The 21,502-nt window shown below is 42.9% G+C and overlaps 1 protein-coding gene across 1 annotated transcript in view; it reads left to right on the plus strand.

The window, feature by feature from the left end:
• Positions 1 to 21,502, plus strand: part of LOC125225234 — a 54,908-nt gene that overhangs the window by 11,436 nt on the left and 21,970 nt on the right. Inside the window, 9 exon segments of the mRNA XM_048128844.1 lie at positions 9,850 to 10,041; positions 10,708 to 10,857; positions 11,531 to 11,683; positions 11,973 to 12,154; positions 13,332 to 13,491; positions 14,232 to 14,364; positions 14,564 to 14,644; positions 14,975 to 15,109; positions 16,264 to 16,438. Of these exon segments, the coding sequence (XP_047984801.1) occupies positions 9,850 to 10,041; positions 10,708 to 10,857; positions 11,531 to 11,683; positions 11,973 to 12,154; positions 13,332 to 13,491; positions 14,232 to 14,364; positions 14,564 to 14,644; positions 14,975 to 15,109; positions 16,264 to 16,438 (1,361 nt within the window).

A 21,502-nucleotide genomic window follows, 5' to 3' on the forward strand; every position in this document is an offset into this window, starting at 1 on the left:
TGACGATTTTTCAAATTTATCGTGGAGTGCTCAAATTTTGGTCGTAGAATCTCCAAGCGGCCTTGATTCGAATGAAATAAAAAAAAATTGAAAAGTGCTACAAATGTGGGAAAACTGGCCACTTTTATTTTGTATGGCAACTTTTAAACCGTAAGAGATAGCCGGGGGGTGCTCGACCAAATGTCATACAGGTATCCGAGTAGAAAAAAGTTGCATTAAAAAAAAATCAAAATGGCCGACTTTTTTTTTTTGAAAATTTTCAAAATGGTCCTAGCGCGCTGAGATTAGGCACACGGGTGGACGGTCGCGCTAAGATTAGTATTCAAAAAGAAAATTTTGAAAAATTCAAAATGGCGGCCTTTGAGGGCCAATTGAAATTTGAATGGAGGTTTTTCTTTTAATTACCATAGCTCCGTAACGGTACAAAGAAGCGAAAAGTGCTCAAACAAATGTTATACAGTCACCCGAGGTCCATCGAATGGCATTAAAAAAAAATCAAAATGGCCGACTTTTTTTTTTGAAAAATTTCAAAATGGTCCGAGCGCGCTGAAATTTTGCACACGGGTAGACAGCCACCCCAAGATTAGTATACAAAAAGAAAATTTTGAAAAATTCAAAATGGCGCCCTTTGAAGGCCAATTGAAATTTGTATGGAGGTCCTTTTTTAAATCCCCATAGCTCCCTAACGGTAGGGAAAAGGTTAATAGTGCTTGAACTAATGTTGTACAGTTATCTGAGGTCCATCGAATGGCATTTACAAAATTTCAAAATGGCCGACTTTGAAAATTTTTTTTTTTATTTTCGGTCCGAGCGCGTTCAAATTTGGCACGTGGTAAGAACGGGGGCCAAAAATAGAAATGAGAAAAAAAAATTTGGAAAAGTCAAAAACGGTGGCGAGAGGGGACAAAGTCAAATTTCCCTACCAGTTTGTATGGAGGTTTTTTTTTAAATCCCCATAGCTCCGTAACGGTAGGAAAAAGGTTAATAGTGCTTAAACTAATGTTGTACAGTTATCTGAGGTCCATCGAATGGCATTTACAAAATTTCAAAATGGCCGACTTTGAAATTTTTTTTTTTTATTTTCGGTCCGAGCGCGTTCAAATTTGGCACGTGGTAAGAGCGGGGGCCAAAAATAGAAATGAGAAAAAACAATTTTTCTAAAAGTCAAAAACGGCGGCGAGAGGGGACAAAGTCAAATTTCCCTACCAGCCTGAGGGAGCGTTCTACAGCCCGACGGTCATTGCTCCGGTCCAAGTTCCGAGCTGCGTACAGACAGTGCTCCCAAGCAAGAAAATATAAGTAAAAGTGTCTAAAAAGCGACGCGGCGGGCCGGAGGCCGCAGGCCGGAGGTCCAACTTCCCTACCAATCCTACAATCCCCACAGTAACTACGCGGAGGGCCGAAGGCCCGGAGCGTGTCTGACAGGCTCCCAAGTATGCGAAGGCCGCAGGCCGAGCTGCGGGCAGAGTGCTCCCAAGCACGCGAAGGCCGCAGGCCGAGCTGCGTGCAGACTGTGCTCCCAAGAAAACAATAACAAAAAGTATCTAAATAAGCGAAGCGGCGGGCCAAAGGCCCGACGCGGAGCTTCGAAACCCAGCGAAGGCCGAAGGCCGAGCTCCGCGTAGGGCCGAAGGCCCGGAGCGTCCCTGATCGGCTCGCCGGCGGACCAGGAAGTTGGAGTTTAAACACGACCCAATAGTAAAAGTGTCTTAGAGAAGCGAAACGACGGGCCGGAGGCCGCAGGCCGCAGGCCCGTCGTGAGCTTCTCAAGACACTTTTACTATTGGGTCGTGTTTAAGCTCCAACTTCCCTACAACCCCCACAGAAACTACGCGGAGGGCCGAAGGCCCGGAGCGTGTCTGACAGGCTCCCAAGCACGCGAAGGCCGCAGGCCGAGCTGCGGGCAGAGTGCTCCCAAGCACGCGAAGGCCGCAGGCCGAGCTGCGTACAGACTGTGCTCCCAAGCAAAACAATAACAAAAAGTATCTTAACAAGCGAAGCGGCGGGCCGAAGGCTCGACGCGGAGCTTCGAAACCCAGCGAAGGCCGAAGGCCGAGCTCCGCGTAGGGCCGAAGGCCCGGAGCGTCCCTGATCGGCTCGCCGGCGACCGGGAAGTTGGAGCTTAAACACGACCCAATAGTAAAAGTGTCTTAGAGAAGCGAAACGACGGGTCGTACTATTGGGTCGTGTTTAAGCTCCAACTTCCCTACAACCCCCACAGTAACTACGCGGAGGGCCGAAGGCCCGGAGCGTGTCTGACAGGCTCCCAAGCACGCGAAGGCCGCAGGCCGAGCTGCGGGCAGAGAGTGCTTCCAAGCAGACAAAGGCTAAAGCAAAAAAGCAAACAAGTAAAGCAAAAAACAAACAAGCTAAGCAAAGAAACAAAAAAGCAAAAAAGCAAAGCAAAAAAACAAACAAGCAAAGCAAAAATAAAAAAAAAAGCAACAAGAAAGACCGCGGGGCCCTCGGGCCCCGCGCACCTTTAAAAAACTAGTCTATATAATATAAAGCTACAACCCGACTGACATTTTTCCAAAAATAGGCAGAAGGGGGATTTGAAGGTGGCAGTGTTTGGTGTGGTCGTATAGAGTTTGGTCCTGCGACCCCGGATAGATCAGACCGTCGGTCTACCGGTTCCGGGTAAAAAAATGTCGGACGGCCTGGCCAAACGGCTGGAGTTAGCCGGGGAGTGTTCGACCAAATGTCATAGAGGACCCTGGGCAGTTTTTGACGCCGCCATTTTTTTTTCAAAATGGCCGACTTTTTTTTTGACGATTTTTCAAGTTTGTCGTAGAGAGCTCAAATTTTGGTCATAGAATCTCCAAGCGGCCTCGATTCGAATGAAATAAAAAAAAATTGAAAAGTGCTACAAATGTGGGAAAACTGGCCACTTTTATTTTGTATGGCAACTTTTAAACCGTAAGAGATAGCCGGGGGGTGCTCGACCAAATGTCATACAGGTATCCGAGTAGAAAAAAGTTGCATTAAAAAAAAATCAAAATGGCCGACTTTTTTTTTTGAAAATTTTCAAAATGGTCCTAGCGCGCTGAGATTAGGCACACGGGTGGACGGTCGCGCTAAGATTAGTATTCAAAAAGAAAATTTTGAAAAATTCAAAATGGCGGCCTTTGAGGGCCAATTGAAATTTGAATGGAGGTTTTTCTTTTAATTACCATAGCTCCGTAACGGTACAAAGAAGTGAAAAGTGCTCAAACAAATGTTATACAGTCACCCGAGGTCCATCGAATGGCATTAAAAAAAAATCAAAATGGCCGACTTTTTTTTTTGAAAAATTTCAAAATGGTCCGAGCGCGCTGAAATTTTGCACCGGGTAGACAGCCACCCCAAGATTAGTATACAAAAAGAAAATTTCGAAAAATTCAAAATGGCGCCCTTTGAAGGCCAATTGAAATTTGTATGGAGGTCCTTTTTTAAATCCCCATAGCTCCGTAACGGTAGGGAAAAGGTTAATAGTGCTTGAACTAATGTTGTACAGTTATCTGAGGTCCATCGAATGGCATTTACAAAATTTCAAAATGGCCGACTTTGAAAAATTTTTTTTTATTTTCGGTCCGAGCGCGTTCAAATTTGGCACGTGGTAAGAACGGGGGCCAAAAATAGAAATGAGAAAAAAAAAATTTGGAAAAGTCAAAAACGGTGGCGAGAGGGGACAAAGTCAAATTTCCCTACCAGTTTGTATGGAGGTTTTTTTTTAAATCCCCATAGCTCCGTAACGGTAGGAAAAAGGTTAATAGTGCTTAAACTAATGTTGTACAGTTATCTGAGGTCCATCGAATGGCATTTACAAAATTTCAAAATGGCCGACTTTGAAATTTTTTTTTTTATTTTCGGTCCGAGCGCGTTCAAATTTGGCACGTGGTAAGAGCGGGGGCCAAAAATAGAAATGAGAAAAAAAAATTTTGGAAAAGTCAAAAACGGCGGCGAGAGGGGACAAAGTCAAATTTCCCTACCAGCCTGAGGGAGCGTTCTACAGCCCGACGGTCATTGCTCCGGTCCAAGTTCCGAGCTGCGTACAGACAGTGCTCCCAAGCAAGAAAATATAAGTAAAAGTGTCTAAAAAGCGACGCGGCGGGCCGGAGGCCGCAGGCCGGAGGTCCAACATCCCTACAAATCCTACAATCCCCACAGTAACTACGCGGAGGGCCGAAGGCCCGGAGCGTGTCTGACAAGCTCCCAAGTATGCGAAGGCCGCAGGCCGAGCTGCGGGCAGAGTGTTCCCAAGCACGCGAAGGCCGCAGGCCGAGCTGCGTGCAGACTGTGCTCCCAAGAAAACAATAACAAAAAGTATCTAAATAAGCGAAGCGGCGGGCCAAAGGCCCGACGCGGAGCTTCGAAACCCAGCGAAGGCCGAAGGCCGAGCTCCGCGTAGGGCCGAAGGCCCGGAGCGTCCCTGATCGGCTCGCCGGCGGACCGGGAAGTTGGAGTTTAAACACGACCCAATAGTAAAAGTGTCTTAGAGAAGCGAAACGACAGGCCGGAGGCCGCAGGCCGCAGGCCCGTCGTGAGCTTCTCAAGACACTTTTACTATTGGGTCGTGTTTAAGCTCCAACTTCCCTACAACCCCCACAGAAACTACGCGGAGGGCCGAAGGCCCGGAGCGTGTCTGACAGGCTCCCAAGCACGCGAAGGCCGCAGGCCGAGCTGCGGGCAGAGTGCTCCCAAGCACGCGAAGGCCGCAGGCCGAGCTGCGTACAGACTGTGCTCCCAAGCAAAACAATAACAAAAAGTATCTTAACAAGCGAAGCGGCGGGCCGAAGGCCCGACGCGGAGCTTCGAAGCCCAGCGAAGGCCGAAGGCCGAGCTCCGCGTAGGGCCGAAGGCCCGGAGCGTCCCTGATCGGCTCGCCGGCGGTCCGGGAAGTTGGAGCTTAAACACGACCCAATAGTAAAAGTGTCTTAGAGAAGCGAAACGATGGGCCGGAGGCCGCAGGCCGTAGGCCCGTCGTGAGCTTCTCAAGACACTTTTACTATTGGGTCGTGTTTAAGCTCCAACTTCCCCACAACCCCCATAGTAACTACGCGGAGGGCCGAAGGCCCGGAGCGTGTCTGAGAGGCTCCCAAGCACGCGAAGGCCGCAGGCCGAGCTGCGGGCAGAGTGCTACCAAGCACGCGAAGGCCGTAGGCCGAGCTGCGTACAGACTGTGCTCCCAAGCAGAACAATAATTAAAAGTGTCATAATAAGCGTAGCGGCGGGCCGAAGGCCCGACGCGGAGCTTCGAAACCCAGCGAAGGCCGAAGGCCGAGCTCCGCGTAGGGCCGAAGGCCCGGAGCGTCCCTGATCGACTCGCCGGCGGTCCTGGAAGTTTGAGTTTAAACACGACCCAATAGTAAAAGTGTCTTAGAGAAGCGAAACGACGGGCCGGAGGCCGCAGGCCCGTCGTGAGCTTCTCAAGACACTTTTACTATTGGGTCGTGTTTAAGCACCAACTTCCCTACAACCCCCACAGTAACTACGCGTAGGGCCGAAGGCCCGGAGCGTGTCTGACAGGCTCCCAATCACGCGAGGCCGTAGGCCGAGCTGCGGGCAGAGAGTGCTCCCAGGCACGCAAAGGCTAAAGCAAACAAGCAAAGCAATAAAACAAATAAGCAAAGCAAAAAAACAAACAAGCAAAGCAAAAAACAAAAAGCAACAAGAAAGACCGCGGGGCCCTCGGGCCCCGCGCACCTTTAAAAAACTAGTTACTTTTCCTAATGCTACAGTCGATATTGAAGAACCGAAGTCTAGTGATACTTCGTTCATTCACGGTTATGATCATTTAAGCGTTTCGGAGAAATCCATAGCTGACAACATCATTGCGCAGTTTGAGGATATTTCTGCTGAACGGAAAGGCTTAGGTAAGACCAGTCTTATTGAACACCATCTTGATACTGGAGATGCGCAACCGATCCGGCAACGGTATTATCGAATGTCACCGGAGAAGCAACGGATCCTCGTTGAACAGGTAGATGAAATGCTTGGTCTCGACGTCATCGAGCCCTGCGAAAGCGCCTGGTCTTCACCTGTCCTGCTTGTCACCAAGAAGAACGGTCAACCTCGTTTCTGTCTCGACAGCCGTAAGTTGAACTCCGTTACTCGAAAGGATGCGTATAGTTTACCTTACGTATCGGAAATCCTAGATAACTTACGTGACGCTCGCTACCTTTCGAGTATCGATTTATCGAAAGCCTTCTGGCAAATTCCAATTGCTGTCGAGGACAGGGACAAGACCGCGTTTTATGTTCCTGCTCGTGGTACATATCGTTTCAAAAGGACCGCGTTTGGTTTAACCAACGCACCGGCGACGCAGCAGCGTTTAGTTGACCTTCTCTTCAGAGAATTTGACTTAAAAGTCTTTGCCTACTTAGACGACATTATAATAATATCGGAGGACTTCAATTCTCATGTGTCGCTACTTCTTCGGGTATTAGACAAACTTCGCCAAGCAAACCTGACGGTGAACTTGGAGAAGTGTCAATTCTTTAGAAGTCAACTTAAGTATTTAGGGTACGTTGTTGACAGCCATGGTCTTCGCACGGACCCAGGTAAGGTAGAAGCTATTTTAAACTATCCAACACCTACCAGTGTTAAGGACATAAAAAGATTCTTAGGAACTGCCACCTGGTACCGTCGGTTTGTGCCACAGTTTAGTACGATAGCGGGCCCTCTTAACCAGCTGACATCCACTAGGAAGGGTAGACCGTCTTTTAAGTGGACTCCTGAAGCTGATGCTGCTTTTACCAAGCTAAAAGAATGTTTAGTCTCGGCTCCAGTGTTGTCTTGCCCTGATTATAGTAAGCCGTTCGAGGTTCATACAGACGCAAGCAACTATGGTGTAGGTGGTATGCTGACTCAAACAATTGATGGTAAGGAGCATCCAGTAGCTTACATGAGCAAATCGTTAACACAGGCTGAGCGTAATTATAGCATAACGGAGCGTGAAACACTCGCGGTAATTATAGCACTCGAGCATTGGAGGTGTTACTTGGAGAATGGTAAACCGTTCACTGTCTTTACAGATCACAGTGCCTTAAAATGGTTCCTTTCTCTAAGTAATCCTACCGGTCGTCTCGCTCGTTGGAGCGTACGTTTATCGTGTTTTAACTTCGAGCTTAAACATCGTCGAGGAGTGGATAACGTGATTCCCGACGCTCTGTCGAGAGCTGTTCCGATTAGCGCTATTGACTTGTCCAATTCTTATCGTAACACGTCAGATGCATGGTACAAAAATATTTATAATTCTTGCTTAACTAAACCTCAAAATTTTCCTAATTTTCTCATCAAGAATGGCTCTTTGTTTAGGCTTTGCAAAAATAAACACGAGAAAACCTCCGAGTTCTCTTGGAAGGAAGTTGTCCCAAGCGAATTTCGTCATGATGTTTTGGAACAAAATCATTCTGAGCCTATGGCTGGACATCTAGGTATCTTTAAAACGTATCGTAGATTGGCGTTGAGATACTTCTGGCCAGGGATGCATAATGACGTCGTGAAATTTGTAGGATCTTGTAATAAGTGTTTACAATACAAACATCAAAATCATCAGGTGCTTGGTGAAATGGGTCGCCCTAAACAATGTTGCCGACCTTTTCAAATGGTTTCGATTGACCTCATGGGCCCTCTGCCTATCACTCGGAAACAAAACCAATATATCCTGGTCATCACTTGTTGTTTTTCAAAATTTTGCCTCATTTTCCCTATTCGTAATGCTACTTCCATTATAATCACCAAAATTATAGAGGACCAACTCTTTCTAGTTCATGGGGTTCCTCAAACAATCTTTCTTGATAACGGCAGTCAGTTCACTAGCGGCATGACCGTAGATTTATTTAAAAAATATAATGTGCCGAATGTCTTCTACACGCCTAGGTACACGCCACAAGTTAACCCCGTGGAACGTCAGAATCGCACGATCGTTACTTGCTTATCAACTTTTGTCAATGAAGATCATAGGACCTGGGATTTGTTTATACCGAAAGTACAATTTGCCATAAATAACTCTGCAAATGAAGTAACAGGTTATAGTCCTTCGTTCCTCGTATTTGGTCGAGATCTAGTGACTTGTGGTACGCATTATGTCGATAGTGACCTTGGCAGGGATTTAATGTTCTTACCACGTGACATTTATGCCGAAAATTTAGGTTGCATGTCCGAAATATTTGATAATGTACAGGCGAAGTTACACCAAGCTCATGCAAAGAATACCGCACATTATAATCTACGCCGTAGACATGTAGAATTTAAAGTAGGGGACATAGTCATGAAACGTGCTTATGTTTTAAGTGACAAAGATAAGTACTTTAGTAAAAAATTAGCCCCTAAGTTTCTACAATGTCGTGTTGTTGAAAAGAAGTCACCTTTGGTGTATGTATTGGAGGACATGTCTGGGAAAAATATAGGGACTTGGCACATCAAAGATTTAAAATTGTCAAGTTTTAATAAATAATATAATAAAAGTTACATTAATTTCCCAAGTCGCGCGTATTTACCATCTATTACAGTGCATAAAATGTATTTGTATTGGTTTCTGGTTGAACGATAACTGGTTATCTGCAAAAGTCTGGGCGCATTAGCATCTGTAGTTTAAAACTAGATACTAATGTTTTTTTATGATTGCGTGATGTATGATGGACAGCATGAAAGATAGTATGAAATAGTAAATGCAAATACGCAGACGTATATTGCGCGGATTTTATTCTGAGGAACAAAATCCTTTTCCGGCGCGAGGGGGTAATGTAACGTTGCACGTACATGTTTTAATTATAAGCTTTAATTTTATTATTTTACAATTTTAATTATACAAATTTTAACCAAATAACTTATTTATAAATTAATTTTAATTATAGCTGCATGAATTATTTTAATCAATTATTATTTTTATTATTTATTTTAATCAACTAACTATTTATTTTTACAAATTTAACAATCAATTTTAAATTTACATTAATTATCTTATTCTACTTTTCTATTTTAAAGTACGACTAAGAATAAAATAAAATAATTATGTTTTAAAAAACCTCTGTAATAGACATCGCAAGGTTAATCCGACCGTCCATGCGCTATTCGTATCAACTGTACTACGACCGGTCTGAGCTGACGTCACGGAATAATCTGGAACTGGCGCGAGCGCTGCCCCGCCGCGCCGCCCAGTCATCAGTCCGCGCCAGCCGCCAAACGTTACGCACGTACGTACCGTCGCGCACACGGGCCAGCCCGTGTCGTCTCGCGCGCTGTACGAATTATAATTTTAATTATTTTCTGGTGGGCGCGGACACCTGCAAATTTATTTAGTTTAAATATATTCGGCGACGTAATCACGAAATAACGAGTTCCCGCACCCACGTACTGGTAAGTGCAAAGTGTTGAACGTTATTTTAAAAAATAGTACATAGTGTAATTTTAATCCTAATGTGAGCTCACTTGTAATTATCTTTTGTTAACTGTGTTAGATCCTTAATTTAAATTACTCATTCCCATTTTATGCTAAACGCTTTTAGAGAGAATGACTTTGCAATTTCCTTTGTTCTGTTAGTGCTAAGTAATGTAATGGCGGGTACGAATAAGTATGTGTGCGTACCTCCTTCTTAATTTAGTCACTTTCTTCTTCCTTACTTCTGTGCTTTTCCTTGCTGTGCTTGTAACTCCGCTCTGATTTGTGAACACAAACACGCTATCTGCTTATGCACTTATGCTGCTGGTGCACCGGCTTATTCTTGGTCCCACCTTCATCATCATCATCGTCACAGGGTGTTCACCTATCAGAGCGAGCAAGAACAAGGTCTCATCACTAAGACTATGCGTGGAAATTTACAGGGTGCGCCGTTATTTTTAAAAATTCAATAGTTTTTTTTTCAGCCCGACATAATAGCCGAGGACGACACCGCAGGCCTGCTCCGACAGCGGCCGCACACAGTACCCCACGCGGAGCTATTACGTGCCGTGTATGAACGCGTGAACGACGTGTCGAGCACGCTTCGAACTCGAGCGCTCGCGTTACTTAGCGACTGTCTTGCTAGCGCTCGCCCGCCGTTACGAGAGGCAGTTTCTGTGAGTATTTGTTTACCATTCATCCGCTAGATGACGCAGTTACGTACGAGCCGTGTATGAACACGTGAACGACGTGTCGAGTACGCTATGAACGCGAGCGCTGGCGTTGCTGAGCGTCTGTATTGCAAGCGCTCGCCCGCCGTTACGAGAGGCAGTTTCTGTGAGTATTTGTTTACCATTCATCCGCTAGATGACGCTGTTACATGTGATACGATTCCTACATCGCGCTAACGGTTGTTATTCGTAAATATTTATACGTCCCACGCTCAGTCATTATGCTATGTATGAACGGCTGAACGCGTGAACGACGTGTCCAGTTCGCTACGAACGCAAGCGCTCGCCCGCCGTTACGAGAGGCAGTTTCTGTGAGTATTTGTTTACCATTTATCCGCTAGATGTCGCTGTTACATGTGATACGATTCCTACATCGCGCTATGGTTGTTATTCGTAAATGTTTATACATCCCATGTTCAGTCATTACGCTGTATATGAACGGTTGAACGCGTGAACGACGTGTCGAGTACGCTACGAATTCGGTGAGTGTTTGTTTACTAATCATCCGCTAGATGGCACTGTCGCACAAAATGTGCGAGCTGACCCAGTTAGTGATTTATCCCAATCCATCATCCATCTCATAATAAATTAATTTGTTGTTGTTGTGTACAGGAACTGAATGGATCTGGCGCAGTGTCTCGCCTCATGGTGGTCGCGGCGCGGTGTGTGAGCGATGAGCGCGCTGCAGTGCGTAAGGCGGCTGTCGCGTTAGTACATCGAGAACTCATCAACGGACCACCTCCACAGCCGAATGATCTTGGGGTATGAAGTACAGCTTGTCGCTCGTCTCAATTGTCGCATCTAACTGGAACTTTTTTTGTCACTACTTCTCTTTCTTTTGTCTTTTTTAGGGTTCCGTACCTCAAAAGTAAAAACGGAAACCTTATAGGATCACTCGTGTGTCTGTCTGTCCGTCGTCACAGCCAAATTTCTCCGAAACTACTGAACCGATTAACTTGAAATTTGGCACACATATGTAAACCTGTGACCCAAAGACGGATATGTAATTTAAATTAAGAAAATTTAATTATAGGGGCCACTTTTGAGGGGTAAAAATGTTCAAAAAAATACGCGAGATAGTTTTCAATCTATAGATTACAGGAAAACCTATTAGAAATCTACAGTAAAGCGTAAGTCGGAAATAAAAGAAAAAAAAAACAAATTACGAATTTCACTCACTGCCGCTCAAATAGTTACCAAATCTCTTGAAATTGTGTGAGCGCGTTTGAATATTACATATAAACTCATTTCTGTTTCGTTTTGTTCAAAATATCGATTATTTGCAAAAATGACTTAAGTTCCTACTAAAAAGTAGGCGCTTAAGCCCTTCTTGTAGTGTACGGAACCCTTGCAACGCGAGTACAACTCGCACTTGGCCGGTTTTTTAGTACTACTTTTTTGTATTTGGAAGTAATTTTGCTTATATTTTCCACAGATTTTAGTAAGTTTGTGCCGAGACGCGAGTATTATCGTCCGTTCGGCGGCCATCACTTCGCTCGGCGAGATAGTCGTGAAGCGACCTAGCGACGACGTGTTGGACGCGTTTCTCGCTGGGCCCATGCATCAGATGAGCGATCCAGAAACCAAGGTACCATTTTGTTTACTTGTTAATTTTTATTACACATTTAATATCCAAGTGGCACAATTAATGTTAATTCGCACTCACAAAAAAATACATGTGTAGAAGTTTAAGAAACCACAAACCTAAGATTGCAACATGTGAAGTTGCGTTTCAGAAATTTAGCAAATATCGGAAACGCGCATGAGGGCAGCGAACGACTGTTGATTGAGGAGTGCCTTTCAAAAGCATTATTTATATCACTTCAAAAATTATGGACTTTTTTAACTCTTCACAATAATGCCAAATCTTTTTTTAGGTGCAAGAGCTTATAGTGAACCTGATGCAGCAAGTAGCCTTCGACCGGCTCCAGAAACAGTCGGCTATGACGGCTGAAAACCCGCTTCCGTGGCAGTTCCTAGCGGCCATCACGAGGCACAACATGCGTCGGCACCTGCAAAAGGCCTGCGTGCTGCTCGCCAAGACTTCCAAGTGCATCAAGTAAGAATACACTCCGTACGTCTTGTAGGAAAGTAGCCTTCGACCGGCTACAGAAACAGTCGGCCGTGACAGCTGTAAGCCTTCTTCTGTGGCCGTTCCTAGCGGTTATCACGAGGCACAACATGCGCCGGCACCTGCAAAGGCCTGCGTGCTTCTCGCCAAGACTTCCAAGTGCATCAAGTAAGAATACACTCCGTACGTCTTGTAGTAAAGTAGCATTCGACCGTCTCCAGAAGCAATCGGCTGTGACAGCCGAGAGCCCGCTGCCGTGGCAGTTCCTAGCGGCCATCACGAGGCATAACATGCGCCTGCAGAAGGCGCGTGCTGCTCGCCAGGATCTCCAAGTGTATCGAGTAATAAGAATATACAACATATTGTTCATTTCTCATGCTCAAAAAACAACTGCATAAATGTCTATTTTTACCCTCGTCTACTATTTTGCTCTTTGCTTCGCTCAGACCAAAAAATTGCCTGTAGTAAAAATGGGTCACTTTATGCCCTTGTTGTACAATCTACTATTGTAAGGTTCGGCCGAGACTATGACCGCCTGGCTGGCCGAGACTAGTCGGCCGAAACTTCATACAACTTAGTTCGCGGCCGAGAATCTCGGTAGGACCTTAATATTTTATGCCAAGGTTTAAAAAATGGATAGAGTTCACGCACTAAAACGCATTTACCCAGCTAACTACCTATAAATAAATAAATATTGGGGACACCTTACACAGATCAACTTAGCCCCAAACTAAGCAAAGCTTGTGCTATGGGTGCTAAGCGACGATATACATACTTAAATAGATAAGATAAATACATACTTATATTATATACATAGGAAACATGACTAAGGAACAAATATCTGTGCTCATCACAGAAATAAATGCCCTTACCGGGATTCGAACGCAGGACCGCGGCTTAGCAGGCAGGGTCACTACCGACTGAGCCAGACCGGTCGTCAAATATAACACAATAAAGTGGAAAACTGTTTTACTTGTTATAATATCTTTGAAAACTTGCGTAAGTTGAAGTTGCGAGTCGTAGTTTCTATCCCTGTATCTTCATCAGTTTTTGCCGTAGGACACGTTTGTATTCCCATATTCTCTATTTTCTTTGTAGACTCTGGTTATATGAGTAATGATGTTTTTTAAAAGTAGTGTCTTAATATCGCAACATTTTTTTGTAGCCATCGTGTCGTGGACGTAGTCAGCACCCATCTCAAGGTCCAGGGCGACGAACGCGACCTACAATGCCTAGTGCTGCTAACGAGCATTGCACGACTAGTCGACTATTCCGACGTCAACTTCATACTGGACTACTACTATAGCCTGGTTGACAATACGCAGGTAACTTGTATGAAATTAATTTCTTAAGAATTTAAGAAGTATTGTCATATTCAAAATGTGTTCTTCGCTTTCCTTCTATCTTAGTCACTCAACTGTAAGTTTTGTTTCTATCTTATTCAGTAGGGTAACTAAACCAACTTGGAACATTTCCTCGGGGAGCTGGGGCGCCGTCTGCAGGAGAGGGGCCTTGACCCCCGCTCCGGGTCGTTCCTGGCGCAGAGGTTATCCATCGCGGTTCAGCGCGGAAACGCAGCAAGCGTGATGGGTACCTTTGCGTCGGGAGTGATGCGGGGCGGGCTATTTGACTTGCATGATTAGGAATATTTAGTTAAGGTTTAGTTTTTATTTTGTTTTAATTTAATTTAATATTATAAGTAATAATAACGTAATGTATAATGTAATGTGATGTATATTGTAAAATGTTCGATAATTTAATAAAAATAATATAGTAAACTTGGAACATAGAACGTTCGTTAAATGGGGTTAATGAGGATTAAGGGGGCAATGCCCTTCCAATCCAGACTCTTGTAGCATCTCGCTCACTTTGGCACTTTATAGATGACGCGACTGATTGCAGGCATAGCACACACTTCCAATCAGTATAGCGCAAACTGCATGGCCTTTAAGGCACGCGACTTGCTAGTTTATCACTTCCAGGACTTTTTCACTTTTCATGCATTATTATTAAATTTGAGATTTCGGGCTAAACCACAACCTGTGATTGTACTGTATGTTGTCAGGGTCGTGACCAGCGCCTGAAGCCGCTGACGTTAGAACTTCTAACGCTGTGGTCGCGCTACTTGACGCCGGCCGCCCGCACGGCGCTCCGCGAGCATCTTGCCGCGCGCCTCGCCACCGCCTCGGGAGAAGACGGTCAGTAGCTAACACAGTTATACACACTTAAGGATCCTTCACCACATCAGATCCTGAGCTCTCTGTAGTTAAATAAGCTTTCAGAATGTTTCATTTTATCCACATCTGTGTCAAAAGGTGTATCATCAATTTTGCTATCACGTACGCGTGTGTATATATTAATCTCATATTATGTTTCTGAATTAGCTTTTATTTGTAGGTTGTCGAATACCGAGCGCCACATTGGCCGCGCATTTGGATCCAACCAACTTACAATGGGCTAATGAATTGCTACAGCTGTGTAAGTACTTTGCTTGATAATGATGTGAAATGAAATAATCAATAGAGTTGCCGGACTTCATTGCTCTGAAAATGGAATGCCTTTTTCTCGTAGCTCAACCAGATTTATTAGTGTTAGCGGATGTGTTTGTTTAAAATAATCAAAAATAAAATATTCTATTTTAATTTGACTGTTGTTGTTAATTTTCAATTTAGTTATTTCGTATTTTGTTTTTATTTAATGATATATTAAGTGGTGGTAACTGCATTGGTCCATAAATTATGTATTTACACTAGTAACATGTGCCGTTTGTGGCCGAATAAACATTAAAACATTGAATATTATATTTAGCGGAGAAACGAGCTCTAAGTGGCGGCGGTGTGTCGGAATGGGTCCGTGCAGCGGACTTGTCGCTGGTGGCGCCCTCTCCGCCCTCGCCCGCGCTACTCAATTTGTTCCTCACCGCGCTGCAGGACCCTCCCCCAGGTAAGATCTAAGATAGCACTAGACCGCGTCGACTTCGTATAAAAGGTACTACACTATACTATACAATGTAGAGCAGGAGGCTCCATTTTTTTTGCCTCATCACCATATTTCTCCTCAAAAAATTTCGAGGGCCACTATCAATTTGATTTTTACGATTTGCTGGCAGGCAATTATGGTCGCGCGATAAATGATAAAACATATGGCCGTCCCTATCGCACTTACTAATAGTGCCATAGGGACGGTCTGATATTTTATCGTCTATCGCGCGACCATGCTACCCGTGCTGGATCGAGATTCTTCGCTCATAGACGACCGCTTCCGCGGGACAAACGTAGGTTTCTTTTCGGGTTGGGGTATTGAGACCCCTAATGTAAGAGTGTGAACAGAGGGTAGTTTAATGGCTACTAATTCTTGCTCGAACTTCCGTTAGAAGCACTCGCCGACAAAACCTACTTTTTATTCCAAGGTACAGGCTAGCAAAATTTGGAAAGTCGCTCGGTGTCATGGGACCCTAGTTATATAACTCACTACCCAAATCAATAATCGATTCTGCCAGTGACCAAATATTTAAGCGTAATTTAAAAATGCTACTCTTAGAAAAAGCTTACTACACTATCGACGAATTCCTCACAGGGAACAACTAAAAGTGTAAACTAATGTTATTTTTACAAATATTTAGATTTATAAATTTAACAGAATTTTCTTTATATAACATATAATAAATACCGATAAATGTATAATTCACTACCAAATGTAATAATAATAACAAAAAGTGTAATAATTAATTATTGACAATTTTAAAGTTTTCCGGCCAAGTGGGTATATACGGATAGGGATAGTTAAATTAAAAAAAAATGTTCTAAAGGACAATATTTTCTAAAAAAAAGAAAAAATTAATCCCTTTACAGTCCTCTCGAGTTGTTGCGCCCAAAAAGCGATACTTCCCAGCCCATTTTAAGTATTTCATTGCATGTTTGAGAAAAATACTATTTTTACCAATAAACGCTATCTATCTATCTATCTATCTACGCTTCGCCGTACAAATGCCAAGATAAAGTGAAAATATCAATTTGTTAAAAAAAAACCCCTCGCACTTCGAACTTGTGTCAGTGTTTTCTGCAGCTTTCTATAACTGTAAAGTATTGTGTGAGCAGAATGGACGGCGGCGTCCCACGGCGCGGCGGTGGCGGGGCTGGGGCGGCTGTGCGTGCGCTCGCGCGCCGCCGCCGCCGCCGCCGCGCCCGCGCTGGCCGCCCTCCTGCACTCCGGCAAGCACGCGCTGCAGGCGCGCGTCAACGCGCTCTTAGCGCTCGCCGACGTGTGCGTCAGGTACGTCTCACCAGTCCACCACGCATGTATCGACACCCGCTGTATTACTAGAGTAGACGACCGCTTGCCACGGCGCAGGTGCTGGCCGAGATCTTACACTCCCGACAGACATTCGCCGACAGTTGCGTTAGGTACGTGTCACCAAACATACATTTATTCATTTAATCGTATGGCATAAATAGGTTCACAGGTATACAGTATAAAAAGTATGTCACAAATGCATGTCCTTATCCATTGTCCGAGGTTCTCAGCCATTGAGCTGCGTCAGGAGTGAGTGAGGTCAGGTCGTCGGGACGAGGAAGTCCAGGAGGTCGAGGACAAGGAAGTCCTGACCAAACATACATGTATCGACTGTTATACTACCTGGCCTTAGTGGCCTGTTTCACCACAGTGACAAGTGTCTCCCGACGGTGACATTTCGCCGTTCGTTGCCTGTTTAAAAAGGAAATATTAATTAGATGCCACTGATTATATGGCCGCATGCCGCGTCATCTTGCCCTTCAACCCCTCGCCAACAGTTGCGTCAGATACCTGTCACCACAGTGTGACACCAATTTTGATGCTACAATTAAAATTTCTATTGTTCCTAAATAGCGACTAACACTTTTATAGGCAAAGCGACTAGAATAAATATTAATGCAGACTCTAAAATGTACAATTTCGAGTACTTTTATACCTGGCTGTTAAATGAAATGTTCAATCGGTATTTGTCATCTCCTTTTTTATCGGATTTGTCATAATCCTTTTTTATTGAACTTGTCAACAATATTATCATCCTTAACAAGGTTCAGCTTCGATAGCAAGGGTTCAAGTGAAAAGTAAACAAGCAACGAAGTGCACCAGAATATAATTGTGAACTGAAAAGAAGTCACATTATGTCATAAAAATTTAAATTAAGGAAATAACTTAAAACTAGCATGAACATTAACCCCCTTACTAATAAATGTTTATAGATGTAGTACGAAAAGATTTTCCTCCTTAATCTTACGGAAACGTACGAACGTGTCATGCTATTTCAGTAAGTCTCAGTACAACACGTACTGACACTGTCTGAAATAGCATGACAAATACGAACGTTTCCGTAAAATACGAAGGGAAAACTTTTCGCACTACATCTGTACTAATGTTATCAATCCAATAAAGTTAGTTTGTCCCTTTCCGACGTGTTGGTGTGATAGAAAGGGACAAAAGAACTTTATCGGCTTGATAACTTTAGCGAACGTTTATGAATAAGGGGGTAAGTAAGTATAATTAATAAGAACTAATAACAACAAGCCTTGCTGTCGCATTTGTCATTATTCTCTTTACCGCAATTCTCGTCTTGCTTGCTACCGGATTTTTCTTTATGCTTTTGGTCTGATTTTCCGTCATCCTTTGTACCGGTTGTGTTTTTATCCTTTTCATCAGTTTCTTTATAATCCTTTTTATTGGATTTCTTGTCATCATCTTTGTCCTTATTTTTGTATTCATCATCATCTTTGTACTTGTTGTTTTTATCTTTCTTATCCATGGTCTCTGAACAATACTTTTTCAAGTACTTTTTGTCATTATTCTCTTTACCGCAATTCTCGTCTTGCTTGCTACCGGATTTTTCTTTATGCTTTTGGTCTGATTTTCCGTCATCCTTTGTACCGGTTGTGTTTTTATCCTTTTCATCAGTTTCTTTATAATCCTTTTTATTGGATTTCTTGTCATCATCTTTGTCCTTATTTTTGTATTCATCATCATCTTTGTACTTGTTGTTTTTATCTTTCTTATCCATGGTCTCTGAACAATACTTTTTCAAGTACTTTTTGTCATTATTCTCTTTACCGCAATTCTCGTCTTGCTTGCTACCGGATTTTTCTTTATGCTTTTGGTCTGATTTTCCGTCATCCTTTGTACCGGTTGTGTTTTTATCCTTTTCATCAGTTTCTTTATAATCCTTTTTATTGGATTTCTTGTCATCATCTTTGTCCTTATTTTTGTATTCATCATCATCTTTGTACTTGTTGTTTTTATCTTTCTTATCCATGGTCTCTGAACAATACTTTTTCAAGTACTTGGAGTAATCGCCCTTATCATGTGTGCCGGAATACTTTCCCTTACTTCCCGGAATAAATATGTCAAAAAAGTTTAACTCGGTACAATACTTTTTAAGGTATTTGTCGTAATCGTCCTTGTTGTAGCTTCCAGACTTATCCTTTCCGTCTTGTTTATCAGATTTCCCCATTTTTGACAGCCAATTGAATTTATCACCCATAAAAGGTTTGCAGACTGTTAACTCACACAACATAGTGAGAATAAGTATACCGAGTATCATCTTGGTTGTCGCCATTTTGCTGAATTATCGATGGATTTACTTCTTGTCTTTTTATATATTATTTCTATCGTAAAATTGGCTTTACGAGTATATTCATTTTCATACTCAATAATCGTAAATTTAATTGGAAAAATGTGAGTAATAATAAAATTATTTAAATATTTATGTATCCTCGTGTACATCGCTGTCACGTTCTACATTTATGGAGTACTCGCTTCTGCCCGCGACTTCGCCAGTGAGGAGTGTTGACGATTTTTATTCAACCTGTTTTTATTGATTTTAATTAACTTTAGGTTAATTAGGTTTAATCTTTAGGTTGAATACAATTTCATTCAATCATTAATTTCTCTAAGACACCAGTGTCTTAACTTTTATTGATACTTATTCAGTTATTCAAGAAATAAATGTAGTACCTAATAACTGAACAAGTGAACCTTACTATTACTACTTCCTAATGTTATTTATTTTGACGCACAATGCCGCCAGTTCTCTTTCCGTTCTCTCACACTTTTTTATTTATCCATACTATTAAAATGGGAAAATGTGTGTGTCTGTTTGTTTGTTCGTCTTTCACGGCAAAACGGAGCGACTAATTGACGTGATTTTGTAATTGGAGATAGTTGAAGGGATGGAAAGTGATATATGCTACATTTTGTCTCTTTCTAACGCGAGCGAAGCTGCGGACAAAAGCTGGTTTATTATTATTAGGGTGCATTGGGGTAATTTCGAAGTCGTCTAATTTCGAAAGTCACATAAAAATCACCATTATATCCATCATTTCAAGATTCCTCGTTTGAAATTACCCGAGCATTTCTGTGCTTCGAAATTACCCCAATGCACCCTATATATGAAAACGAAAAAAAATGATGTTAACAAAAGGCTACATACCTACCAGTTAGCTTCAGTTATTGGGCTTAACGTCCTGTCGAATTTAACGGAAATAAAAAAGCACGGTAGCGGCACGTAGCGCAAATATGTGGAAAAATCGAATGCCACATCAATGGCAACTACCTACCTTAAATATTGTAAATAGCACATTTTGTGTAAGGGAGACTTTCCTTTGTTTTTAAAAACGATAAATTCTGCATTTAAGGATTTATGAAAAATCGCTTGCCTGAGTCGGAACTCGAACCGGTCAAATGTGACAAATAATAACGTGCCGTATTTTATGATGCAGATTGAAAGGGTTACTGATAAGGTTCATTTTTCTCTAAATAAAAAATACAATCAGAATAACGGAAGGCCATGAAAATTTGGCACATTATTTTTTGTCACATTTGACCGGTTCGAGTCCCGACTGAGGCAAGCGATTTTTCATAAATCCTTAAATGCAGAATTTATTGCTTTTAAAAACAAAAGAAAGTCTCCCTTACACAAAATGTGCTATTTACAATATTTAAGGTAGTTGCCAATGTTGCCATACATGTGACATTCGATTTTTCCACCCTGTATAATTAGGATTTTAGCTGCCACGTCCCATTTATTATAGATCCATATTTGATAAATCTAAAAAAAAACGACATGGCTCCATTCCCAATATTTATGTTTTAATTATTTTCACTCATATCGTAAGTCTAACATTAAACCAATTTTATGGCGCAAATAACTAAAGAGCATGATGTAGATCATAAACTAACTTTAATATCAATTGGTTTATAGTACAGACATGTACATACAGTCAGCATTAAATATAATAGTGAAATGTTTATTTAATTATAGTCAAACACATAAATAATTCCTTTATTTACATGAACATATTTACATAATTATATAAGAAACTAAGACTAAACTTAAAAGCTAGCTAATGTCTAAAATAGGCCCTTGAGGCATTGTACCAAGGATACTGGCGACATTTCCTCGCTGTATCGCAATGCTGATACGTTGTGCGAGGAAGTCGCCAGCTCTTCGGTCACCAGTTACCTCAACCAGACGCTTCGCGATTTCTGTGAACAACTTGTTCGCGCTGGGGCCCCATGGACCTAGAGTTTCTACACCAAAGGGTACAAAAAGGTATTCTTTGCCAAGACTTTTGTATTTATTACGTTTCAAAATTTCGGCACTTTCTGCCGCTGCGTCCGCTTTTATCTTGGTCCGTTGGAGGTGAGACGGTGCCAATGTCTCTACGAAGGTAGCATCCCACACTAACATTCGTCCCATACTCCAAGGGACCAAGGACACTCCATCAGGCCTCTTGCCATCATCTCTGATTATGCCAGTCGGCTCAAGGAGAGCAGGCACATTGATGGTTGCAAGGGACCGACGGATAATGTCATTAAGCGACGCATGTCTCGAAAAACGGCCTGCACTTTTTTGACAAGATAATCCATGGTGTCCCAGTCGGTCCACGTCCGTGCCACAAGAGCATATGTGTGGCGTACACACCGAAACCCCAAGTCGCAGGCCAATCGCCAGTCTAAGGGAGGTCGGATCCAAGAAAGTACCAGTGTTTGGTGAGGGATGGGCATGTAGCCAGTAACCGGCTTCCCGGGCTCCGACCGCCAAAAGCCTCGCGTGTTCTGGACCTGTGAAGTTGTTTAGAAGAGTATTGTAAGCTAAATCACAATAAATATTATCCCAACTCCTTTGTGATTTTGGATTGTCTGGAAAGTTTTTGCCTGGGCAGGCAATTTTGAAAGCATTTCTGGCATCCTCAAAGCCCGCAATCTCATAGTTTGTGGGCAAAAGCCCTTAAGATATTTCCTATGAGATTTGACGCGCCATGAGTAGATGCCAAAAAGGCTGGGGAAGCGACACTGGTAATT

This window comes from Leguminivora glycinivorella, chromosome 1 (genome assembly GCF_023078275.1).
Source record: "Leguminivora glycinivorella isolate SPB_JAAS2020 chromosome 1, LegGlyc_1.1, whole genome shotgun sequence".
Taxonomy (NCBI): Eukaryota; Metazoa; Arthropoda; class Insecta; order Lepidoptera; family Tortricidae; genus Leguminivora; species Leguminivora glycinivorella.